Raw genomic sequence first — 24,964 nt, 5'->3', positions numbered from 1 at the left:
GGAGAAAGGAGAGCAAGAACCAATGGGTGGAAGCTGAAGCCAGACAACTTCACGTTAGAAATTAGGCACCAATGTTTAACAGTGAGGGCAATTAACCATTGGAACAAACTGCCAAGGGAAGTGGTGGATCCTCCATCTCTGGCTGTCTTCGAATGCAGCCTCGCTGCCTCTCTGGAAGTTGCTTTAGCCAAACCCAACTTACTGGGCTCAAGACAGGGGTAACTGGGTGAAATGTAAAGGCTGTGATCTACAAGAGGGTAGACTCAATCTGATGGTCCCTTCTGGCCCTAAATTCCATGACTCTCTTAAAAGAGGAACTCCTTGTGTCATAGCGAGCCGTCAAACCTGACAGCGCCGTATATAATCAACCATCCAGCTGCAGATAAAGGCCTGGTCCAGCACCCGTTCAAAACAAAGGAACGGCTATGGTGGCCATTGCATTAGGCCACCAGAGAAGTTATCCAAATGGGGGGCAAAATGAGCCCTGCCTGGGTGCAGGGGCAGAGAGAATTAGCCACAACTGGAGTATTTCTTAGCATTCTGCAGATGCTTGTTCTGCAGGGCACCCGTGGCTGGCTGGGATCCCTGGCCTGCTGGGTCTGTACTGGGGCCTGGACCATCCCGGCAGCCTGACAGCTGGTCGCACTCACTGACCAGCTCATCTGTGGGGAAGGTGCAGTGATTAGATGTGGTGGTGATTTCTTGGTGGAAAGTGTTTTACATCTTTTGGGGCAGACCCTCAGCCGGTGTAAACTAGTGCAGCCACATTGAACTCACTGGGATGGTGCTGGGCTGGGCCTGCCAAGGCGCTGACCCATTGTTTTAATCACTGCATTGAGGTGGAAGAAAGAAGTGCTGTGTTTGGGAGGCCCATACCCCACTGCAATCTGGAGCTGCCCCACCCTGTGGGCTGGAGAAATCCCAGTGTTTGCCCCGGTGTTTTAAGGCCCAGTTGGGTTGACCCTGTTGCTGAGCTGCCAACATGGGCTGAGTGAGCTCACATGAACCTCAATCACCCTGCCCTCCATGAGGCATCCCAGTAAGGACCCCCCGACCCCAGGCCAGCTCCCTCTTACACACAGTCAAATCCGCTCTGGGCTTGCCTGTGATTGGCAGCTCAGCTGTGCCAGTGCCAGAGTGGGGGCTGGCACCCCCTCATGCTGGATTGGGGCAGGGTGAGAGGTGGGGCAGGGGATGCTATCCAAGGCCAGACAGGCCCTTTGTGACCGCCGTCTCGCCCAGGCCATATTACTTCCACCCCATAACCCCAGACAGATCTTTTTAAACAACATCCAACCCTGATCTAAAAATTGCAAGTGATGGAGAATCCGCCCAACCCTCGATAAATTGTTCCCATGATCAGTTACCCCAAGGAGAGGGAGTGAATGTTCCAGAGAATGAAGGAAGGTGGCAGCGGGGGAGATGTAGGGAGGGATGAGAGGGGAGGGTGATGGGAGGGAAAGGAGAGAGGAGAAGGAAAGAAGTGGGGGAGTAGGAGAACATAAGAACGTAAGAATGGCCATACTGGATCAGACCAAAGGTCCATCTCCCCCAGTATCCTGTCTTCCAACAGTGGCCAATGCCAGGTGCCCCAGCTTCTGCAATCAGAGGCTAGGGACACTATCCCTGCCCATCCTGGCTAATAGCCACTGACGGACCTGTCCTCCATGAACTTATCTAGTTCTTTTTTGTACCCTGCTATAGTCTTGGCCTACACAACATCCTCTGGCAAAGAGTTCCACAGGTTGACTGTGCGTTGTGTGAAGAAATACTTCCTTTTGTTTGTTTTAAACCTGCTGCCTATTCATTTCATTTGGTGACCCCTGGTTCTTGTGTTATGAGAAGGAGTAAACAACACTTCCTTATTTATTTTCTCTACACAAATCATGATTTTATAGACCTCAATCATATCCCCCCTTAGCCATCTCTATTCCAAGCTGAAAAGTCCCAGTTTTATTAATCTCTCCCCATACGGAAGTCATTCCATACTCCTAATAATTTTTGTTGCCCTTTTCTGAACCTTTTCCAATTCCAAAATATCTTTTCTGAGATGGGGAGGCCACATCTGCATACAGTATTCAAGAAGTGGACATACCATGGATTTATATAGATGCCATATGATATTTTCTGTCTTATTATCTATCCCTTTCTTAATGATTCCCAACATTGTGTTCACTTTTTTGACTGCCGCTGCACATTGAGTGGATGTTTTCAGAGAATTATTCACAGTGACTCTTTCCTGAGTGATAACAGCTAATTTAGACCCCATCATTTTATATGTATAGTTGGGATTATGTTTTCCAATGTACATTACTTTGCATTTATCAACACTGAATTTCATCTGCCATTTTGTTACCTAGTCACCCCGTTTTGTGAGATCCTTTTGTAGCTCTTCACAGTCTGCCTGGGACTTAACTATCTTGAGAAGTTTTGTATCATCTGCAAATTTTGCCACATCACTCTTTACCCCTTTTCCCAGATCATTTATGAATATGTTAAATAGGACTGGGCCCAGTACAGACCCCTGGGGGACACCACTATTTACCTCTGTCCATTCTGAAAACTGACCATTTATTCCTACCCCTTGTTTCCTATCTTTTAACCAGTTACCGATCCATGAGAAGACCTTCCCTCTTATCCCATGACAGTTTACTTTGCGAAAGAGCCTTTGGTGAGGGACCTTGTCAAAGGCTTTCTAAAAATCTAAGTGCACTATAGCCACTGTATCCCCCTTGTCCACATGCTTGTTGACTCCCCTCAAAGGATTCTAATAGATTGGTGAGGCATGATTTCCCTTTGTAAAAAACATGTTGACCCTTCCCCAACAAATTATGTTAATCCATGTGTCTGACAATTTTGTTCTTTACTATAGTTTCAACCAGTTTGCCTGTTACTGAAGTCAGGCTTGCTGGCCTGTAATTGCTGGGATCACCTCTGGAGGCCTCTTTAAAAATTGGCATCGCATTAGCTATCCTCCCGTCATTTGGTACAGAAGCTGGTTTAAATGATAGGTTACAGACTACAGTTAGTAGTTCTACAATTTCACATTTAGAATCATAGAATATCAGGGTTGGAAGGGACCTCAGGAGGTCATCTAGTCCAACCCCCTGCTCAAAGTGGGACCAATCGCCAATTTTTTATTGCCCCAGATCCCTAAATGGCCCCCTCAAGGATTGAACTCACAACCCTGGGTTTAGCAGGCCAATGCTCAAACCACTGAGCTATCCCTCCCCCCAAGAGTTCCTTCAGAACTCTTGGGTGATACCATCTGGTCCTGGTGACTTATTACTGTTTAGTTTATCAATTTGTTCAAAAACTTCCTCTAATGACACCTCAATCTGGGACAGTTCCTCAGATTTGTCACCTAAAAAGAATGACTCAGGTTTGGGAATCTCCCTCACATCCTCAGCTGTGAATACCAATGCAAAGAATTCATTTAGTTTCTCCGCAATGGCCTTGTCGTCCTTGAGTCCTTTAGCATCTCGGTCGTCCAGTGGCCCCACTGGTTGTTTAGCAGCTTCCTGCTTCTGATGTACTTAAAACATTTTTTGCTATTACTTTTTGAGTCTTTGGCTAGCTGTTCTTCAAATTCTTTTTTGGCCTTCCTCATTGTATTTTTACACTTCATTTGCCAATGTTTATGCTCCTTTCTATTTTCCTCACTAGGATTTAACTTCCACTTTTTAAAGGCTGCCTTTTTGCCTCTCACTGCTTCCTTTACTTTGTGGTTTAGCTACCGTGGCACTTTTTTGGTTCTCTTACTATGGTTTGTAATTTGGGGTATACGTTTAAATTGAGCCTCTATTATGGTGTCTTTAAAAAGTTTCCATGCAGCTTGCAGGGATTTCACTTTTTATGCTGTACCTTTTAATTGCATCCGATGAAGTGAGCTGTAGCTCACAAAAGCTTATGCTCAAATAAATTGGTTAGTCTCTAAGGTGCCACAAGTACTCCTTTTCTTTCTGCGAATACAGACTAACACGGCTGCTACTCTGAAACCTTTTAATTACTGTTTAACTAACTTCCTCATTTTTGTGTAGTTAGTTCCCCTTTCTGAAATTAAATGCTACCACGGTGGGTTCCTGTGGTGTTTTTTCCACCACAGAGATGTTAAATGTAATTATATTATGGTCACTATTACCAAGCAGTCCAGCTATATACACCTCTTAGACCAGATCCTTGTGCTCCACTTAGGATAAATCAAGAATTGCCTTTCCTCTTGTGGGTTCCAGGACTAGCTGCTCCAAGAAGCAGTCGTTTAAGGTGTCAAGAAACTTTATCTCTGCATCCAGTCCTGGAGTGACGTGTACCCAGTCAATATGGGGATAGTTGAAATTCCCCATTATTACTGAGTTTTTTATTTTAATAGCCTCTCTAATCTCCCTGAGCATTTCACAGTCACTATCACCATCCTGGTCAGGTGGTCGGTAGTCTATCCATACTGCTATATTCTTATTATTAGAGCATGGAAATACTATCCAAGGAGATGTTATGGTACAGTTTGGTTCATTTAAGGTTTTTACTTCTTTTAATTATATACTTTCTTTCACATATAGAGCCACTCCCCCATCAGCATGACCTGTTCTGTCCTTCAGATATATTTTGTACCCTGGTATTACTGTGTCCCATTGATTATCCTCATTCCACCAAGTTTCTGTGATGCCTGTTATATCAATATCCTCATCTAATACGAGGCACTCTAGTTCGCCCGTCTTATTATTTAGACTTCTAGCATTGGTATATAAGCACTTTAAAAACTTGTCACTTTTTAGCTATCTGCCATTACACAATGTATTGAATGGGACGTTTTTCATTTGACTGTTTCTTATCAGATCCTACCTCTCTCTCTCCCTCCTCCAAGCTGCCCAGACCCTCCCTGCGTCCCACCCAAAACCTCCCTTACTCCCCTTTCCTTTTGCTCTGCTGGGGGCCAGAAGGGAGGCGGGGGAGGGGGGTGCACATCTCTCCAAATTTTCCACCTCTAAGACAAGGCATGCAAGTTCTTCCTGCTGGTCTGTACTACTCAGAGCCAGAGCCCGGCAGGCAGGTCCCCGTTGCGAGGGCAATGTGCAGGCAAAGGGGAGGCAGCACAGATGGCATCTGATCATTTCCATCCCTGTAGCCACTGGCCTGGTTTTCCCTGGGACGCTACTGTCCCGCAGAGGGTCTAAAGCTCCTGGTGGGGCTTGAGCCAGGCTGGAGAGATGTCCTGCAGACCCCATGGCTGCGCTGTGACCCCCCCGCCCCGGCTCCTCTCCCTGGCAGGCAGTGCAGAGCATCGGCAACCTTGGCCTGCAGTTGGGGCATGGCAAGGAGCAGTGGATGGCTCCACTGCATCCCTTCATCCTTCCCAGCATCGCCCGTGTCAAGGATTTCCTGGACAAGCTCATCGACGTGGACAGTGAGAGCGGTGAGTCCCTGATGCGCTGGGGGGGCCGCCCCCTCTCCTGCCCTCGGCTTGCTGCAAGTATTGACACTGCCAGGTGCAGAGCAGGTGGCACTCAGCACAAGGGGGCTCCGGCCCGGGTGGTGCCTCTGGGTGCCACCAGCGGGCAAAGGGAGAGGGGTGCGGGGCCCACACCAACGCGGCCCAGGCAGCAGGGAAGTCACGCCACCGTGCGATGGCCTCAGCTCCTCCAAGCCGCAGCGCGACCGCAGCTGGGCAATCGGGTGCACTTAGCCCTGCCTGCAGCACCTTTGGGAGCAGACAGGGCGTCCCTCCCATCCCCCCAGCCAGAGCCACCCCTTCTTCCATGGACCGCGTAGGGCCCGAGATCCCTGGGCGAGCTGGGCCCTGACGTCTGAATCCTCGGTCCAATCGGTTTGCAAGCTAAGCTGTGCGTCTGTCGCTGTCGGTCAGGTCAGTCACATGGCGGTTTCTGCTCTCTGACGGGACAACCATGGAAACGTTTCTTTGCCTCGGAGCGTTTGCTGGAAGCGGGGTGCGGTGGGGCTAGAGCACAGTCTCTCGTGTGTGACTGGCCCAGCCCTCGGCAGGAGGCCACGGCATGATACGTCAAACTGACACCCAGCTGATCGTCTGGCCCCTCACATCCCTCACTCCTGCCCAGCTCTGGGCCAAACCTTAGAAGGGTTCAGGGCTAGGCGGTGCCTCCAGCTTACACTCCGCTCCAGCACCACTGCCCCTTTGGTGCCCGGGGGGTGGGGGGGAAGAGACAGCCCCCATCTCTAGCCAGAGGGAAGGGGAGGTGGTCTGGGCCCCCTGGGTGTGGTGTGTTTCTTACACTGTGTCCAGTGCAGCCATGGCAGGGATCTGCTCCCCCAGCTCAGTGCGCTGACCCGATCCGACGTGACAGCTGCATAATGTAGCCGTCAAAGTGGGTGAGTCCACCGGGCTCGCTCAGGCGTAGGCCGGGGAAGAGCAGAGAGGCAGGAGCAGAGCTGTGGTGACTGTCAGGGTGTGCAGGGCTCCTGTCCCATGGGGCTGCCCCAGGGGAGGGAGGGCAGGGAGCCCTGCTAGCTGCTGTCCAGTCTCTGGATGGGGAGGAGCGCATGCAGGGCACTGGATTGGGATGGTCCCTCTCTCAGATCCCTCAGCTGCACAGGAGCCCAGTCCTTTGCTGTCTTCTTGTGACCTGGAGGAGCTGCTGGTGTGTCCTGGAGTGAGAGCGCTGGCACCGTGTCCCAGACCCTCTCTCACCCTCGGGAAGGGGTGCTCAGTCTTAGGGTTCCATCTCTGTGCTGCCCCATGCAGGGCCCTCGCCCCTGATCCTACCAGGTCACCCTCCCCTGGGGCAGCCACTGCTTCCTGCCCCTCAGAGCCCCTCCGCCTTGCCCCTGAGGAAGGGGGGAACTGAGTTTCCACCCAGACCCTGCTACGCAAGCCGAGCAGTGCCCAGCATCTGGGGTGGATGTCAGTGGGAGTGGATGGAGTGGAATGGAGCCTGGAGTGTGCAGCCCTTGATGGTGTTTCTCACCAGTTCCCGGCTGCGTTTGGTATTTAAAGGGGATTCAAATCAGCAGCTGTTGCCAGGCAGTGAGGAAGGTGATGGCTAGAAATTACCTGCTCTCTCCATGTTCCCTGCCCCCACAGTGCAGGTTCTGGGGTCCCCAGAGGAATGGGCGGTTAGGGAGCATCTTCCAGGATTGGTGGGCTCAGCCTATCTCTCAGACTGAGCATGGCATGGGGGCCAGGACGGGGACTAGAAGGAGAGCGATGTAAGGGGCAGATCCAGGATTAAATGAGCATGGAGGCTGGATTCTCTGCCCATCCCCGGAGCGGGGGACCATTGGTTACCAGGAGACCAGCTGCTTCCTCTTGAGATCAGCTGAGTTACCACGGCCTCACATGCCACCCCAGCTATGCAACTCCCAGCCCTGTCCATGCTGCGAATAGCCCTGTGTCGTGGGCCCTGGACACAACACGATAGCGTCTGACATGGGGAGGGCATGGGCTGGTCTTGCTGCGGGCACCCCACCTTTACCTTGTTGTGAGCACAAGGCATAACTCGCTTTCCCAGCTCCCAGGGCTCAGGGCGTAATCTTCTGTGGGTTTGAGGGGCCTTTTACCAGTGAAAGTGCCTTGCAGAATAATATCCTTAACTTCTATTTATTAACAGTTACCTAAGCAGAACACACACACTAAACATACAATGCTCACCACTCCCCATAATCAGACGAACTTTTCCTAGTAGCCAGCCAGGATCAGATTGTCCAGGGACTCCAGCTTCTGCACGATATAGTTGGCAGGGTGTTGAGGTCTGGCAGCTCTGATCTTGGGCTGCGCCCTGGAGTTGGTTCCCAAGAAATTCCTGTTGGACCCCAGTTATTATAGTGAAACTTGAGTCCTGCTTAGCTCTACCATCCCCAACCATTGTAAACTAAAGTCCTGCAAAGCGGCATTTTCCACCCATCCTAGCCCATTACGAAACCACTCTTTACCGAATCAGAGCCCACCACCTGAGCTGATTTAAATCTTGCAAAATTTAGTTACATACCAGGCAGAATGATCAAAGAACCAAAGACCAGACAAATAAACAATAGAGGAGTAGGGACCATGAAGGCAAAACAATAGAAGTATAGATTTCACAATCACATCTGTTAGGTGATTCCTTGCCAGGCAGAATGCTGTCAAACAAAGATTTCCCTAAACATCTTATGATCTGTTTCTTTCTCTGGTGACGCTGGGCACTATTATGACAGGAGCCTCCTTAACAGCCCGATATTACATTGTTTTGATGCAATTTAGGGGGAATGTGAGGCTGTGACTTCCTGCTGCTTAGCTCATGGATGCTGCTGCCCTAATGTGGCTGGCCTCAGCTCTTACAGGACAGGACCCAGGTGTTTTAGCCAGGTTCCAAAGCACACCCCAGCGGCAGAGTCCCTGCAGCACAGATAAGCACAGCTCCGTCCCATCTCTGCACCAAGGCCAGGTGACATTCTGCCCAGGTCTCCACACCACGGCTGTCCATGGCCTGGATGGTGCAGAACAGGGAGTTGTGCAGCTCCAGGGCGAGCACAGCGGGCAGGTGTTGTGGGCAGGGAAGGACGTTAAAGGACCAGAGCCAGCCTATCATCCATCCCAGTACAGCGCACCTGGGCCCTCATCCCAAACACACTAGTCAGTGGAAAGACTCCCCCTGACTTCACTGGACTTTGAGTCAGGCCATTAGAGGAGCAGCCCATGTTCCAGCCCCTCTCACATGAGTCAGAATGCAGCTCGGAGTCCCGTGAGCTCTTGCCAGCTCGGCCGCTGCCCCTCAACCCCAGCCTCACCCCCTGCTGTCCTGGCAGACCCATCTCGCCCTGGTGTAAGTAGGTGCCCCACGGTCCCAGTCAGTGCCTTTGCTCCTTTCCATTCAGCAGCATCCCCTTCTGACTGAGCCAGGCTGGAACCTTTCCCTAGGGCTTCTGCAGAGGCTCCATTTGCCCTTTTTAGCCCTGCGGGAGCAGGATAGGCTGAGACTGGAAGCGCCCACACTGATCTGACCCCCCGACCCCTGCCTGTGTTGGAAAAGCTTGGCCAGCTCACGTGTTTGTGCACCCCAGACTTCCTGGGCCCGTTTGGAAGCAGAGCAGCTGAAATCCCCTGCGAGTGACTCCCAGGAAAGCCAGCCCAGTTCCAAAGGCCCAAGAGGTTGGAATGGACCAGGGAAGGGGTGAGATGGGCACCGCTCTCCCTGTCTCTGGAACGGCCCTGCCCATTGCTAGCTGCAAACCATGAGCAAAAATGATTACTAATTAAAATGCAGAGCTTGCTGGAGAGTTCTGTGTGGAGGGCTGGGATCAGGAGGATAATGGTGCCCCCTTCTGGGGAACACTGGGTGTGCTTCGGCCATTGGAGAATGGGCCATTCCTGCCATTCAGCCTGGCTTTGGGGTGCCCGGGGACAAGGGGGATTCCCAGGACGATTGTGGATCTGAGCGACCAAACTGCCCTGAACGATTCCTGTGTGTGCCTCAGGTCTCAGCAGCCCATCTTACAAGGGCAGCCCATACCCCCAGCTCCGTGGCTACCTGCACTCCAGACCCGCTCTGATGGGTGGCAATCACTGACTGCAGAAATCTCAGCTCTCTTGATCGGGGTGGGGGTGCTGCAGGGGCAGATCACTCTGCCCCCTGGGAGGGGGTGGGCTGGGGGACAGCCCATCTCCCTGTGCTTGGCCAGGGATTGTTCTCCTCTGCGATGGGCAGAGAATCCAGCCTCCCCACTCATTTAGCCTGGCTCTGTCCCCAGAGGGAGCCTGGCATTGACTGTGGGTCATCACCCTGGTGTGGGGTGGGAAGGTGATGCAGACCCTGGCTTCACCAGCATGTAGGCACCAGAGCACACCTCTCCCCGGGTCCAGGAGGGTTGTTGTCAAGCAAAACCTGGCCTGGTGAAGGTGCTGGCGTTTCACCGGGGCGGATGGATGGGGTAACCCTGCTCTCCTCTCCACACAGTGCGCAAGACCCAGCCCCGGACGCTCTTCCACCCCTCGGTCACCATCAAGGAGGGCTACCTGCACAAGCACAAGGCCGAGGGGCTCCACCTGCTCCCGCGCTTCACCTTCAAGAAACGCTACTTCTGGCTGAGCAGCGAGACCCTCTCCTACTCCAGGTCCCCAGAGTGGCAGGTGTGTCCCCCCAGTGCCCTCGAGAATGGAGACCTGGGCGCTGCCACTCGCTAGGGCCAAGCTTAGGGACGGGAGGGTCACGCTGTGGGGAGGCAGGTGAAGCAGGGACAGGGTCTCTGCTGTGGAGCTCTGCCGGCGCCCCTCAATCCCTGCCTGCCCCACCCCCTCCCCCATGGCACCCCCTTCCCCCCAGCTCTGCCACTGCCCCTCGATCCCAGGCTACCACCCTCCACCCCCCCGCTATACCAGCCCTGGGCTCCCCCTTCCCCAGTTCTGCTGGTGTCCCTCAATCCCAGCCTGCCCCCCCCATGCTGCTATACTAGCCCTGGGCTACCCCCTTCCCTCAGATCTGCCGGCATCTCTCAATTCCAGCCTGCACCCCGATATTCCAGCCCTGAGCTCCCCCCTTCCCCAACTCTGCCGATGCCCCTCAATCCCCTCCCAGCCAGCCCTCCCCCCACTATTCTAGGTTGGGGCTCCCCCCTTCCCTAGCTCTTCCAGTGCTCCTCAATCCCAGCCTGTCTCTCGCTATACCAGCCAGGCTGGTATTGAGGGGCACCGGCAGAGCTGGGCTTCCCTGTTCTGCAGCTCTGCCGCTGCCCCTCAATCCCAGCCTGCCCTCCTGATATGCCAGCCCTGGGCTCCCCCTTTCCAACAGCTCTGCCAACACCCTGCAATCCCAGCCTGCCCCCCCAATATACTAGGCCTGAACTCTCCCCTTCCCCCAGCTCTGGTGGTGCCCCTCAATCTCAGCCTGCGCCCTGGAATACTAGCCCTGGGTTCCCCCAGATCTGCAAGTGCACCTCAGTCCCTGCCTGTCCTCCACCCCCACTCTACCAGCCCTGGACTCCCCCCTCCTCCCAGCTCCGCCGGGGCCCCTCAGTCCCCTCCCAGCCTGCCCTCCCCCCACTATTTCAGGCTGGGGCACCCACCTTCCCCAGTTCTGCCAGTGCCCCTCAATCCCAGCCTGCCTCCCCCCGCTGTATCAGCCGTGGGCTTCCCCCTTCTCTCAGCTCTGCTGCTGCCCCTCAATCCCGGCCTGCCCCCTGCTACACCAGGCCTGGACTAACCCCCATTCTGCCAGTGCCCCTCAATCCTTCCACCCTTCCTCCGCTGATTCACCTAAACCCTGATGCTGTGACTCGGTGAACACCAAAGCCTCACCAGGATTCATATCACCCCCACCCCAGTGTGCTCGTGGTGCATAGCTGGGGCTGATTGTGGAGGGAGTTGAAAGCAGGGGATGGGAATGGGGGGGGTGATTCTTGCCCACACCTCTCCTCTGGGGCTCATGCTCTGGCTCAGCTCGGCTGTGGGGGGGGGGTGCTGTTTCTTCGTGCAGGTTCGCTCCTCCATCCCCATCCAGCAGATCTGTGCCGTGGAGAGGGTGGACGAAAACGCCTTCCAGCAGCCACACATGATGCAGATCCTAACACAGGACAACGAGGGGCAGCTGCACACCATGTACATCCAGTGCAAGGCGAGTTCCTGCCAGGGAGGGGGCACGGTGCAGCAGGGACCCTGGCAGCATGGTCACCAGTCTGCTGACCCAGTGCTGCCCACTGCCCAGAGCTCTGCAGAGGACAGGGCCTGCCAGGACCCCCACCTGGGGGCCTTCATGCTTTAGTTCAACCCACGGTGGCTCCTGGTGCCACCGGCGGTGTCAGTGGGCCCTGTGCATGACCATCCAGCCGCCAGGCTGGGCTTGTGAGGCGGGGTGCAGCGGAGGGTCTGTTCCGTTGCTTTAACCAAGGCCATTGCCAAGCTGCGGGGGGGAGGGCGCGGGGGGGGAGGGATTGTGGCTGGTCATGACATGAGAAAAGATGGGGAGGTGAGCACAAGGCGCCGTCCACCTGCGGTCCCCCCAGCATCCCAGCCATAGCGCAGCCCCTGGGTGTCTTGGCTGCCGAGATCCTGGCCCCATCCTCACAACAGAGCAAGCGCATGCTGTAGCCCCATGGCGGGTGGTGCCTGGGCACCCCTCACCCCACATACTGGGGGCTCCAGCTCGTCCTCAAGGCCAGAACAGCTTTGCAAGATCCCAGTGTGGCCTGGGCCTCTCCAGTGCCGTCCAGCCCTCGGCCTCCCCTCGCTCGGCACTGCGGCTGGGTCCCTGGGCAGGTGCTGGCCTTGGATGTCTGGTACTTCCAGGCCCATGTGGCTGACACCCTGTTCTGAATACCCCTGTTCTGGAGCCCTTAGCCAGCAGCTGTGTGAGTGGAGAGTCCTGGCGTATTCCCGCAAACGCCCCTTGCAGTGTTTCAGGGGCTCCCGTGTGGGGCTGTCCCCTGAATTCCTGTTGTAGCCAGGAGCTGGCTCCCATGGTGCGTCTCACAGCCATGTGCTAACTTGGACCTTACATCTGAGGCTGGGCGAGAGAAGGGCTCCTTCTCCACGAGGGCTCCTCCTCCACGAGGGCTTCTGCCATGCGGCTTGGCCTGGGGTGCTCCTTTGTAATATCGCCCTGCCCCCCAACTTTATTCCAGGCACAGCAAGTCTCCCCACCCACACTGAACTGACCAGGGCAGAGCTGGGAGGTCGGGGGTCTGCTCCAGAATGTTGCTTGAGGGCACAAGGAGGCGCCCCATGCCTCCCTCCCCAGCCCTTCTCTGGCAGTGCCAAGCCACGTTCGCTACCCCAAGGTCCGTGATCAGTCGCGCCCACACAGCCCAGCTGGGGACGTTGTGCTGCCAACGTCACCCCTCTGAAGCCACCCAAGGCATCGTGAGGGGGGGACGGGGGGACGTGCTCCACAGAGCTAGCAGTGGGCAGGAAAGCAGGCTTGTGTCCCGTTCAGATGCATTACCTGGCTGCCAGCCCTTCACCCAGCTGCCTGGCTGAGCGGCAGGAACGTGTGATGGTCTCAGCTCTCAATCAAACCAGCTGGGGGGGCGGCCGTGGGGAAGGCAGAGCTGGCTCCGTGATCACCGCTGGCAGCTGGGCTTTCCCAGCTCCTTCCTCTCCAGGGTGTGGCTCTGGTGGGGACCCTGGAGAAGGGCCTGGGGCACTTAGCGGAATTGCTGAAGAGTGAGTGTTGCCCTGGGAGACCCTACCAGCATCAGAGAGGGAGGGAAGGGGCTGGAGCGCTGGTAACCCTAGATGCGAAATGAACCCCCATGAATGCAGCTGTGCTCATTGTTTAGGCTACTTGGGACCTCCAGGCTGAGCAAAATAGGGGCCCCCAAAGAGGCATGTATCCTGGGGCCTGGATCTATGGGATTCTGGAGAACTGGGGGGCAAATTCGGTCCTTGTGTTCACTCCAGCCCTGCCTCAATCTGCCACTGGCTTCCCAGTGAAAATCTGGATGAGCCTCATCCAATCCATGGATCACCCTGCAGCCTGGAACAGTCTGTGCTGAAGCGCAGATGGGGAAACTGAGGCACCAAAGGGGGAAGGACTTGCCCACAGTCACCCAGCAGGACTAGAACCCTGGGTGTCTGGGTTGTATCATGGGGGCTGGGGAGGGGAAGCGGCGCCATCCTCCCTGGCTGACTCTCCCCTATCTCCAACAGAACGTGAACGAGTTGAACCAGTGGCTGTCAGCCATCCGCAAGGCCAGCATCTGCAATGAGCTCATGCTGCCCTCTTGCCACCGCGGTGCCTTCCGGGGCAACCGCTGGACCTGCTGCCTGCAGCCTGACCGCACAGGTAATGGGCCCCTGCCAGCTATAGGGCTGCTGCAAATTCAGCCCACGGGACTTTGGCAGGGGAAAGGGCTTTTTTGACCCAGAGTCCTCTCTATGCGGCTGCTTCTCCACTTGGGGATAGGTGGGGAGATCCAGGCCCCCCCCACTATAACATCAAGCTGCACCTGTACAGCTCAAAGTACTTCACACAGGACGTCGCTAGCATTACCCCCATTGCACAGATGAGAAACTGAGGTCCAGAGCAGGGAAATGACGTGCCCAAGGTTACCCAGCAGGCCAGTGGCAGGGCTGGGAACAGAACCCAGGTTTCTCAAGTGCTCGATCCACTAGACCACACTGGCGCAGCACCTGGGGTTGGGGGAGGGTAGCAAAGGCCACACATCAGCCCCAAGCAGCTGTTAACCACAGCCGCCTGGTGGCAGAGCAGTAGTGGTGGGCCCTGGCGGGAGCCCTGACCAGTCCCCACTGGCTGGAAGGATGGGTCATAGACTATCAGGGTTGGAAGGGACCTCAGGAGGTCATCTAGTCCAACCCCCTGCTCAAAGCAGGACCAATCCCCAATTTTTGCCCCAGATCCCTAGATGTCCCCCTCAAGGATTGAACTCACAACCCTCGGTTTAGCAGGCCAATGCTCAAACTACTGAGCTATCCCTCCCCCCTCCTCACCCATGGCCTTGGGGGAGAGGGCTTCCCTGGGGCTGATTGGCTAGTCAGGAGCGACCTGCTCTGCTCCTAGACCCTTGCAAGCAGGGCCCCTGGCCTGCCCCATACCCTGTGTGGCAGCCCCTCCTGCCCGTGCCTCATTGGAACAGTCCTTTCTGTCCTGCCCCAGTGCGCGGCTGCAGCCGGACTCACTCTGCCATGACCCTGGGGGACTGGAGCGACCCCCTCGACCCAGATGCCGAGACCCAGATGGTGTACGGGCAGCTCTTGCTGGCGAGAGACAAGCTCAGGTCAGTGCAGCTGTGGGGCGAGGGCAGGTAACACCAGCGCAGGCAGGTGGGGGCAGGGCCATTGCCAGGAGTTGTACATGGTGGGGGCAGTGGTCACCCTGTGGCTGGCATGTGGGGGCACATGCCATGATGAGTAGGGAAGCCATAGAGCCTGGGGCAGGGAGGACCATGCTGTTGCCATAAAGGGCAGCTCATTTTGTAAAACTTGGGCCTTGGAGCTTTTCCCCCCATTCGAAACACATTCCTTAGACACCACAGCAGGAGCTACTCCATTCTGGGCAGGATCGGGGCACCAGGGAGGGGCGCTGAGTTCTAATCCTGGGGCTCAGGGAGTGGTGGGGGAGTTGGGGTGGATCTGAGGGGATGGGGCTGGTTTCAGATGCCCCCTCTTGCGGGTGCTGTTGGCATTAACTCCGGGCTATTAACTGCCATCCCATTCACCTTCCCCTTGTCTCTCTGCCAAGCTACTCTGCATTCCCACCCCGCTGAGCTGATGGGGGGATCCCCTGCCCCGTGTCCCTGGGAGGAGGGTTTTGGTTGCAGCTGGCATTGATCACTAGCCCAGTTATCTCAGCGTGCAGCGGTCGCCACTTTCTTCTGGGATCAGCCCCTGCTCAAACACTTGTCCCCCACATCCTGCTCCACCCCCGGTAGGGTGCAGCACCAACCTCCGATTAGGGCGTGAGCGGGACTGGGGGGCAGCCTCTGGCTTCAGCTGGCCCCTTGCGCGGGTGAATTCCACCTTGCCTGGCTTCCCAGTTCCCACCACCAGAGGTCTCCCCTCCCGAAAGCGTTACCCTGGAGAGAGCCCTGACATCGGGGCGGGCAAACTTTTGGCCTGAGGGCCGCATCGGGTTTTGGAAATTGTATGGAAGGTCGGTTAGGGGAGGCTGTGCCTCCCCAACCAGCCAGGCACGGTCCGGCTCCTGCCCCCTCTCCGACCCCTCCACTTCTCGCCCCTAATGCCCCCCCCCCCGGACTCCTGCCCCATCCAATCCCCTGGATGCCCCCAGACTCCCCGCCGCCCCATCCAACCCCTCCTCATTCCTGACTGCCCCCCTGGGACCCCTGCCCCATCCAACCACCCCTTCTCCCTGTCCCCTGACTGCTCCCTGCCACCCCATCCAACCCCCCGCCTTCCTGACTGCCCCTTCAGGACCCCTGACCCCTTTCAACCCCCCTGTTCCCTGCCCTGTGACCGCCCCGACCCCTATCCACCCCCCAGACCACCTGCCCGAAACTCCCCTGCCCTCTGTCCAACTCCCCTGCTCCTTGTCCCCTTGCCGCGCTGCCTGGAGCACCAGTGGCTGGCGGTGCTATAGTCGCACTGCCCAGAGCATCAGGACAGGCGGCCGCACCGCCCGGCCGGAGCCAGCCAAGCACCGCGCAGCCCAGAGACCGGGTCCTGCAGCCGCACCGCCCGGCCGGAGCCAGCCAAGCACCGTGCAGCCCAGAGACCGGGTCCGGCAGGCGGGCCGCCCGGCCGGAGCCAGCCAAGCACCGTGCAGCCCAGAGACCGGGTCCGGCAGGCGGGCCGCCCGGCCGGAGCCAGCCAAGCACCGCGCAGCCCCGAGACCGGCTCCGGCAGGCGGGCCGCCCGGCCGGAGCCAGCCAAGCACCGCGCAGCCCAGAGACCGGCTCCGGCAGGCGGGCCGCCCGGCCGGAGCCAGCCAAGCACCGCGCAGCCCAGAGACCGGCTCCGGCAGGCGGGCCGCCCGGCCGGAGCCAGCCAAGCACCGTGCAGCCCCTAGACCGGCTCCGGCAGGCGGGCCGCCCGGCCGGAGCCAGCCAAGCACCGTGCAGCCCAGAGACCGGCTCCGGCAGGCGGGCCGCCCGGCCGGAGCCAGCCAAGCACCGCACAGCCCAGAGACCGGGTCCGGCAGGCGGGCCGCCCGGCCGGAGCCAGCCAAGCACCGTGCAGCCCCTAGACCGGCTCTGGCAGGCGGGCCGCCCGGCCGGAGCCAGCCAAGCACCGTGCAGCCCAGAGACCGGGCTCCGGCAGGCGGGCCGCCCTGGCCGGAGCCAGCCAAGCACCGTGCAGCCGCAGAGACCGGGCTCCGGCAGGCGGGCCGCCCGGCCGGAGCCAGCCAAGCACCGTGCAGCCCAGAGACCGGCTCCGGCAGGCGGGCCGCCCGGCCGGAGCCAGCCAAGCACCGTGCAGCCCAGAGACTGGCTCCGGCAGGCGGGCCGCCCGGCCGGAGCCAGCCAAGCACCGCGCAGCCCAGAGACCGGCTCCGGCCGGGCTCTGCAGCTGCGCTGCCCCAGGAACTTGCAGCCCCCCTGCCCAGAGCATTGCGCCGCGGTGCAGTGAGCTGAGGCTGCAGGGGAGGGGGACAGTGGGGGAGGGGCCAGGGACAAGCCTCCCGGGCCAGGAGCTCAGGGGCCGGATAGGACGGTCCCGTGGGCCGGATGTGGCCCACGGGCCTTAGTTTGCCCACCTCTGCCTTATATAGTCAACAGCTTGAGGAGGGTTACGAGTCTTCCTCCCATGGCCCAAAAGGCTCCATGGACTGGAGGATCCCCTGTGCCCCACATGGCATCTTGGGGTTCCTCCCCAACTGCCCCCTCCCTCTGGGGCTGGGGAGGAAGGTTCCCTCCAGTCCAGGCCTGCAGGGATGTTGTCCTCCACCAGAGCTCCAACCCATAGCATAAGGTGGGAGCATCCTATGCCGTTGCAGGGGGAGCCTTCTCTACACTAGGGAAATTAAGTTGGAAACCGTAGTGTAGCCAGAGCTCAGGAGCGCTCAGTGTCTGTTGTCTAACCCTGCTTGAAGCAAGTAGTAGGTGCACCTGAGTAGACCCAGACAGCTGTGCTAGGCCTTGCACCTGCTCTTCTGTACGGTTCTGTAGCACAGAGGCTTCCATCCTTCAGTAGCTTGCAGGTTTTTCAGGGCAGGGACCATCCTTCTGTTCTGTGTCTGCACCTAGCACAGTGGGGTCCCTGCAGATGCTGCCCCACTGCAGACAAGTAGTGCTGTCACTAGGTCATGGGTGTTGATCATCGTTTCTGGGGGCGCATCTGCCCTGCATGCAGGGTCTCGGGTGTTCTCCTGTCAGGGCAGCATGAGCAACGACGGGAGTGCTAGTGGGAAATGCCCACTGCTGGTTCTATCACCGAGCCCATGCGATTCCCCAGCACGGGGTGTGCAGGCCTCAAGCCTGTGTGGCTGAAGGGATTCCTGGGGGCCCAACAAACCGAGATGTGGTCTCCGCCCAGGAGGGCCTATTAGGGAGTGTGGCAGAGGCCACGCTCGATCAGGGCCCAGTTGTGCTAGGCGCTGTACAGACACACAGGGGCCATCAACACCTCCACGGAAGGTGCGAGGGTAATGCAGGTAGGTCACAACAGCAGTGAAGATGTGATGCATGGGCTTTGGCAGGGCAGCTGCCCCAGTGCAGGCCTGCCAGGACCCTGGGTATGTACCCGGGTTGCTTGCCCACCCTGACATCCGTGCTGCCACATCTTCAGTGTGGTTCCCCCTCTAGCTGAATTACCGGCTGGACCCATCCGCGCTGCAAGCGCCCCTTCGTGTGCGGCACAGATGAATCCTGAGTGACAGCCCATCTCTGCCCCCAGTCCTGGCAGTTGAACTAGGGGAAGGAGTGGGGCAATCAGGACAACACCTGGGGGAACCCCTGGGGAGAGCCACTTCCATCTCATTCTAGCCCTGTAAATGGCCCTGTCGCAGGGCGACGACACACCGCTGCAGCGCCTCCTGCTGGTTGTCCAGGGAATTAGCTCTTTCCAGCCAGGAGCGCCCTCTGCCAGTCGGTGTCTCCCCTGCCGCCGGACCCCAGTGCCCTTCTAACTTAGGGCTCTGCCCCCTGGCAGTACCCCCTCAGTCTGGGTCTCCCCTCCCTGGGGGAACCCCCAACCCCTCCCTTGCCTCAGTGGCTACTGTCAGTCATCGTCTAGCCCCCGCTCCCTGGGGCAGACTGCAGTCTCTACCACGCATCATCGGCCAGGGGGGTTGGACCAGCTGCGTCGGTCTAGGTCTGGGCTGCTCCACTGCAGCCTTAGGACCCTTTCGTGGGTCTTTACCTCAGCCTGGGGCTCTGCTCGGCTGAAGCTCCCCAGCTCCCTCTGCCCTAGGTACCCCCTCAGCTTTCCCGGCAGTCAGGTCCTCCTCTCTCCACCTAGCCAGAGAGAATGTCTCTCCTTCTGGCCCACTGCCCTCTTACAAGGGCCAGCTGGGCCCTAATTACACAGGCTACAGCTGTGGCTGTTTCCCTAAACAGCCAGTTTCCCCCCTCTCAGCCCTCTCCCAGGGCTGTTTTAAGCCCTTCAAGGCATGGTGAAGGGACCACCCCGCCACAGGCCCCAAGCGAGACTAAAAGGCAGGAGAACCAGACAGAGACCTGGACCCCAGAAGGATTATGTGGGTTCCTGGACCCCCTGCCCTAGTAATCTGAGCCTGTAACACCGCAGGGGAGATGAGAGAGGGAGGGGGGTCCCAAGTTCTCTGCTCTGAACACCCCTTCTCACCTTTGGTTATTAGATCATTATTTCAAGAGAGCTCACAGAGCTGGGGGGCCCCATTGCCCTCATGGCTGGTCAGACTAGGTGGGACCGTACAGATGGGGACCGGAGCAGTGGGGCATACGGGCCGGGGTGAGGGGGCCCTTGTGCATGGGGACATCAGGACTGGGAGCCCCCTGCGCATGGGGCTGTACAGACCAGGGCTGGGGTGCGGGGGCGTACAATCCAGGATGGGGGGCTCCCTTGCATGTGGTTGGGTACAGACCAGGGCCGGGGGGGCGGGGGTTCGCTTGCGTGTGGGGATGTACAGACCAGGGCCAGGGCAGGGGGGGGGCCGTACGGACCAGGGTGGGGGCTCCCTTGCGTGTGGGGCTGTAAGGGCCAGGGTGGGGGGTTGGCATATAGACCAGGGTGGGGGGCTCCCTTGCACGTGGGGCGGTAGAGACAGTAGCTGATGCCCCTGCCCCTAAGAACTCACGTGTCTCCTCTCTCCGCAGGGAGAAGTACATTGAGTGTTCAGATGCGGGGCTGGTGCTGGAGCAGGAGAGGGGGCCTGGTCCCCATGCCCAGGGAGGTACGGAGCCCCCTCCCCGCCAAAGCACTCAGGGGCAGCCTGCAGAATGGCAGCGGGCCTGGGCCAAGGGTTGCCAACTTTCTACTCGCACCCTGAACTGAACACCCTCGCCCCGCCCCCTGCCCCCCGCCTCCTCTTAGGCTCCGCCCCTGCCCAGCCCATTCTCTGAGACACCCCCCTCCCGCTCACTCCATCCCCCCCTCTCTGTCGCTCGCTCTCCCCACCCTCACTCACTCGCTCATTTTCACTGGGCTGGCTCAGGGGGTTGGGGTGCGGGAAGGGGGTGCGGGCTCTGGGACCCCCAATGCAATGCAGAGCTACACTGGGGGTCGGGGGGGGGCAGGTCTGTGCTGCCCCGGGGGTCGGGGGGCGGCAGGTCTGCCCTGCCCCGGGGGTCGGGGGCGGCAGGTCTGCCCTGCCCCGGGGGCCGGGGGGCGGCAGGTCTGAGGTGCCCCTGGGGTCGGGGGGCGGCAGGTCTGCGCTGCCCCTGGGGTCGGGGGGCGGCAGGTCTGCGCTGCCCCGGGGGCCGGGGGGCGGCAGGTCTGCGCTGCCCTGGGGGCCAGGGGGCAGCAGGTCTGCCCTGCCCTGGGGGTCGGGGGCGGCAGGTCTGCCCTGCCCCGGGGGCCGGGGGGCGGCAGGTCTGCGCTGCCCCGGAAGCCGGGGGGCGGCAGGTCTGCGCTGCCCCTGGGGTCGGGGGGCGGCAGGTCTGCCCTGCCCCGGGGGCCGGGGGGCGGCAGGTCTGCCCTGCCCCGGGAGCCGGGGGGCGGCAGGTCTGCGCTGCCCTGGGGGCCGGGGGTGAGTGGGGGGTGGTTGCTGCATTGGGCGAAGGCCTGAGTCCTGCTTGCTGGGGCTGGTGAGCCGTCACTGCTGCTCTGAGCCATTCGCAGATGGGGAGCTCCTGCCCCACACGCTCTTTCCCAACCCACCCAGTGACCATGTCGCAGACCAAGGGGACCTGGCAGGGAGTGCTTGCAAAGCTGCCCGTGCCATCTATGGAGAGTGGCTGAGCATTGCCAGCTGCTCCCTGTCCTTGCAACCCTCTCCAACCCTGCCACCATCTGCCTGCTGGCTTCCAGCCCACCCTCAGCTGGCAAGGGGCCAGGTGAGGGCCCACGGGCAGGGGTCCGGCTGTGCTAGCTGGCCCAGGAGCCCTGTGCTCCAAGGCCTAGCCTGGCCTGGTGGAAGTGAACCCAGTGGGTAGCAGGACATGGGAGTGAGCATGTGGGTCTGACCGGTGCCCCGCTGGCCCTGATCTGTCGGGCCCGCTCACATGCCTGTGCCTGCAGAGGGCACTATGGGCTGATTGCCCCTCTCCTCTACCACACTCCTCTCCCTCTGTCCTGCAGATCAAGGCTGTTCCTGCCAGGACCGCCAGATGGCGGCTGCTGCCCGCCTGCTGAACGTCATACAAGACCTGGAGCGTGCCCACAGCGCCTTCGAGCGCCGGGAGAAGGAGGAGGCAGAGAATGACTCTCACCGCCCGTGAGAAGCCTCCTCCCCCTGCCCCACCCCATCCCTCCCTGGCACTTCTGTTGGACCGTGCCCACCTGACGATGGCGCGCGGGAGTGGGCCCTGGTGCTGGGAGACACCGGCTCACTTGTCACCGTGCTCTAGGCTGGGAATGGCAATGGCAGTGGCCACGTGGCCAACCCACAGCTCAGGCCAGAGGTGATGGACCACAGCAAGAGAAGGCACAGACCGGAGGTGGCTGAGCTCATCCGCTCTCCTGCCTCCTGGCGGCCTGCTGGAGTGCCCACATCAACCATCAGATGGCGCTCCAGAAACCCTCCATGAACCACACCCTGAACAGCACCAGCCAACCTCCTTGCCGTCCTTGTCCCGGTGGGGCCGAGAGCCAGGATCCACGGCCTCTAATGCCAGTGCCTGGGGAGGTGAGCTGTGCCCATGCCCCAGTGCCATCCTCCTGCAGGCTGTACCTGACCTTGCCACGCAGGGCCTTCCCGCTGAACCTCAGTCTGCGTGTGCGGCCAGCCAGTGCCTGCTGTCCTGGTGTCCCAGAGGTGCGTGGGGGTGGCAAAGAGCCTGCCCCTGGCTCCTGAAGACAGATCACCCCCGTGCCCCGTCTGTGCGTTTCCCACCCCACATTCCAGCCTTCGTGGCCACTGGGCGAGGGGAGGCACTTCTGTGTCTGTAACTGATGAAGGACCTCAAGGGAGCCCCTAGCCATGATCCTCTGAACAAGAGCCGGGCTCTTGGGTGGAATAGCGTGTGGGCCGGACCGCGGCCCTGCAGCACTCCTGGCTGTGCAGCAGAAAGCTGTCCAGCCTGCACGCCAACCTCCGCCAGCCCATCTCTCTCCCCCAGTTCCACCTGCGTGGGCCCGGGGGCCAGCCACCATGAACTCGGCTCTCCCCAGCACCTCTTGGTGGCGGAAAATCTAAGCTCTGCCCCTGGAGTGGTTAAACTCCTCCATCTCCCCTGGGGATGATGGCTTGTGCCTAGAGCGCAGAGTGCTTGGAGGAGGAACCCAGGGCCCTGCATCTACTGGGTGCTCCTTTAAATCACTGCCCTGACACCCCATCCATGTGTGCACTGTCTGGGTATCCGCACAGCCCCACTGGGCGCCCCACAGCCTGCTCTGTGTGCACAGGGCTGAGCGTAAAACTCCTCTTTCTTGTGCCAAAGTCCTGCTCAGGAAGCAAGAGGGGGCTACCCCAGGGACGTCTCACCCAGATCACCTGCACGTGGTGGAGAAGCCTGCATCACGCTGAGTAACTCTGCTAATAGGCCAGAACAGGGCAAAGAAACCAAGTTGAAGCAGGCTGGACAAACATACAGATCCTGGAGCAAAGTGAAGTGTGATGTGGCCAGAGGGGGGTGAGTGTGGCTGAAATGTGAGCTCCCGAAGCAGCCCAAATCCTCTGGCCTGATGAATGTGAGACTGACAAAGTGCCTGCAGAGGGGCTGGGAGCAGAGAGCTTCCCCCTCCCCTCTCCTGGGCAAAGCTCTGACCAAGGTGGCAACTGGTCCACCCAGCTCGCTGCACCACGTGGATAGCAAATGGGCTGCCTGCGGCTGTGTGCACCCCCGCCTGCATGTGCCATTGGGAACAGAACCAGCGTGCCCCCGCTCGTGCCAAATGGCCAGGCTGTGGTTGTCGAGGCAGGAGGCAGTCATCTTGCAGACTGTTTGGCTCAGTGGCTATCCCGGGCCAGGGGGGCTTTGGAGTTAATCGAGATCAGTGGGTCTCATTTATGGACCCCTCTGGAAATCTGTTGTCTGTATATATAGCTGAATGCTGTTCAGTCAGTTTTCAGTCACAGTCTTTCGCAGACCCCTTAGACATCGTCCATCGACTCCTGGGGTCCACGGCCCACTGCCCTCGATATATTTGCACACACACCTCTCTGTCTATTGTGCTTCTCTCAGTATATGTCACACACACAAACTATGTTAAAAGAACTGTAATAAAGTTGCCAAATGAAGCACCTGAACATTAAGAAGCGCCTGAAGTAAGGAGGCCCAGGCACCCTGAATTCAGCCTCCTGGTGTGTATGTGTTATGGGCCAGTCTCCCATTCCATGAGCACATACAACTGGTTTCCGCAGGACCCTGCGCAGAGGAGGGGCCATGCTCCCTGGATGAGCAGCTGGCCAATATTTTCTTTGCTCCTCATTGCTCAGTGTGTGGCTCCAGCCTTTATTTACTGCACACCATTCAAACCCTGCTCTAGAGACAGAATAGTTTCTTCATGGGCTTTTTTCTGGCACTCATGGCTATAGTATCAGTGCTTCACGAGCATTAATTACTTTATCTTCAGCTAAATGGGTACTGTGCCCCCTGTTTTACAGAAGGCAAACTGAGGTGCAAAGATAAAGTCAAAGGTCTCCACTAATCTTAGGTGCCCAACATGCAAGGCCTAGGACCGCATTTTTCAGAGCACTCACTATTATATCACACCTGATATGTGCAAAGCCCAGCGCCCATTGACGGCAGTTGCCGCTGTGAATGCTCAGCACTGCTGCAAATCCAACCCAGGGTCCATCCTCTGCTCTGAGTAAGGCAGGCATCCTGTGGAAAACATAGTACATGATTGTGTTGTACATAATGCATACACATGGAGCCAGATTAGGGTTTCACAGGCATCCTTAATTCGGGCATTTCCTAACTTTTGAGCACTTGACGTTGCAACCTTAATGTTGTTGTAACATAGTTTTTTGTGTGTAATTTACTAAATTTTTAATAAAGCAAACTTCAAAACCAGACATTCCCTCATGTGACATCCGCATGGCTCAGCAAGGCTGGAAGCTTCAGATCCAACCCAGAGACCTCTGCCACTGGAGTAAGTGTTAGCAGTAGTAGGTTGTTAGCCTCTCTGGACCAGCACTACAGGGGGATGGGATACTTTGCCAGTGGCTTTCACAGCTATTTGCTGAGAGAAGAAGGATGAGATGTGGGAATCAGGTCCCATTCCAGGCGCTGAGAAGAGGTGTTGTGGTGGGCACAGACTTTTCTGCCCCCTCCCCCAAGTGTGACCAGTTCTTGGTCCCGTCTCTTCCCTACCCCTGACTTGTCCCATTTTCCATGTGTCGCCAGCCCAAGGCTCCATTCCTCAGGCTTCTCGCACCATTCCCACTTTCCTTGCCCAGCAAGTACCAGTCTCCCCCCTCTGGACTCGCTGGCCCAGTCACCTCACACTCCATTTCCAGTCTCCGTGCCCAGCCAGTCCCAGTTCCCAACCCCCCAGCTTCTTGCCTCCCCGCCCCCCCCCACACATTTCCCATTGCCACTGTCAGTCCCAGTCTCCCTCCCTGGGATACTCGTGTGTCCTCAGAGTCCCCTGGTCTCTGCCCAGCTACTCCCAGTCTCCCACCCCTGGCTCCTCATCCAATCTCAGTCTCTCCCTGCATCTACAGCCTCCAGTCCCAGTCTTCTTCCCCCTGCCCCAGCTCTCCCTCTCTGCCAGCCTCCAGCCCCAGTCTTCTTCCCCCTGCCCCGGCTCTCCCTCTCTGCCAGCCTCCAGCCCCAGTCTTCTTCCCCCCGCCCCGGCTCTCCCTCTCTGCCAGCCTCCAGCCCCAGTCTTCTTCCCCCCGCCCCGGCTCTCCCTCTCTGCCAGCCTCCAGTCCCAGTCTTCTTCCCCCTGCCCCAGCTCTCTCTCTCTGCCAGCCTCCAGCCCCAGTCTTCTTCCCCCCGCCCCAGCTCTCCCTCTCTGCCAGCCTCCAGCCCCAGTCTTCTTCCCCCTGCCCCAGCTCTCTCTCTCTGCCAGCCTCCA

The 24,964-nt window shown here is 58.6% G+C and overlaps 1 protein-coding gene across 2 annotated transcripts in view; it reads left to right on the top strand.

The window, feature by feature from the left end:
- Positions 1–23,976, top strand: part of RASAL1 (RAS protein activator like 1) — a 111,244-nt gene extending 87,268 nt beyond the window's left edge. For both annotated transcript variants that reach the window (XM_037878909.2, XM_037878910.2), the window contains 7 exons: positions 5,266–5,410; positions 9,903–10,075; positions 11,418–11,555; positions 13,589–13,724; positions 14,556–14,676; positions 19,654–19,730; positions 21,077–23,976. In XM_037878909.2, the coding sequence (XP_037734837.1) occupies positions 5,266–5,410; positions 9,903–10,075; positions 11,418–11,555; positions 13,589–13,724; positions 14,556–14,676; positions 19,654–19,730; positions 21,077–21,216 (930 nt within the window). In that variant the 3' untranslated portion in view covers positions 21,217–23,976. The remainder of the gene's footprint in view (positions 1–5,265; positions 5,411–9,902; positions 10,076–11,417; positions 11,556–13,588; positions 13,725–14,555; positions 14,677–19,653; positions 19,731–21,076) is intronic.
- Positions 23,977–24,964: the final 988 nt, after the last annotated feature.

The sequence above is a fragment of the Chelonia mydas genome, chromosome 15 (genome assembly GCF_015237465.2).
Source record: "Chelonia mydas isolate rCheMyd1 chromosome 15, rCheMyd1.pri.v2, whole genome shotgun sequence".
Classification (NCBI taxonomy): domain Eukaryota; kingdom Metazoa; phylum Chordata; order Testudines; family Cheloniidae; genus Chelonia; species Chelonia mydas.
Note: the sequence above shows the minus strand (reverse complement) of the source record. Positions and strands in the feature narration are given on the sequence as shown.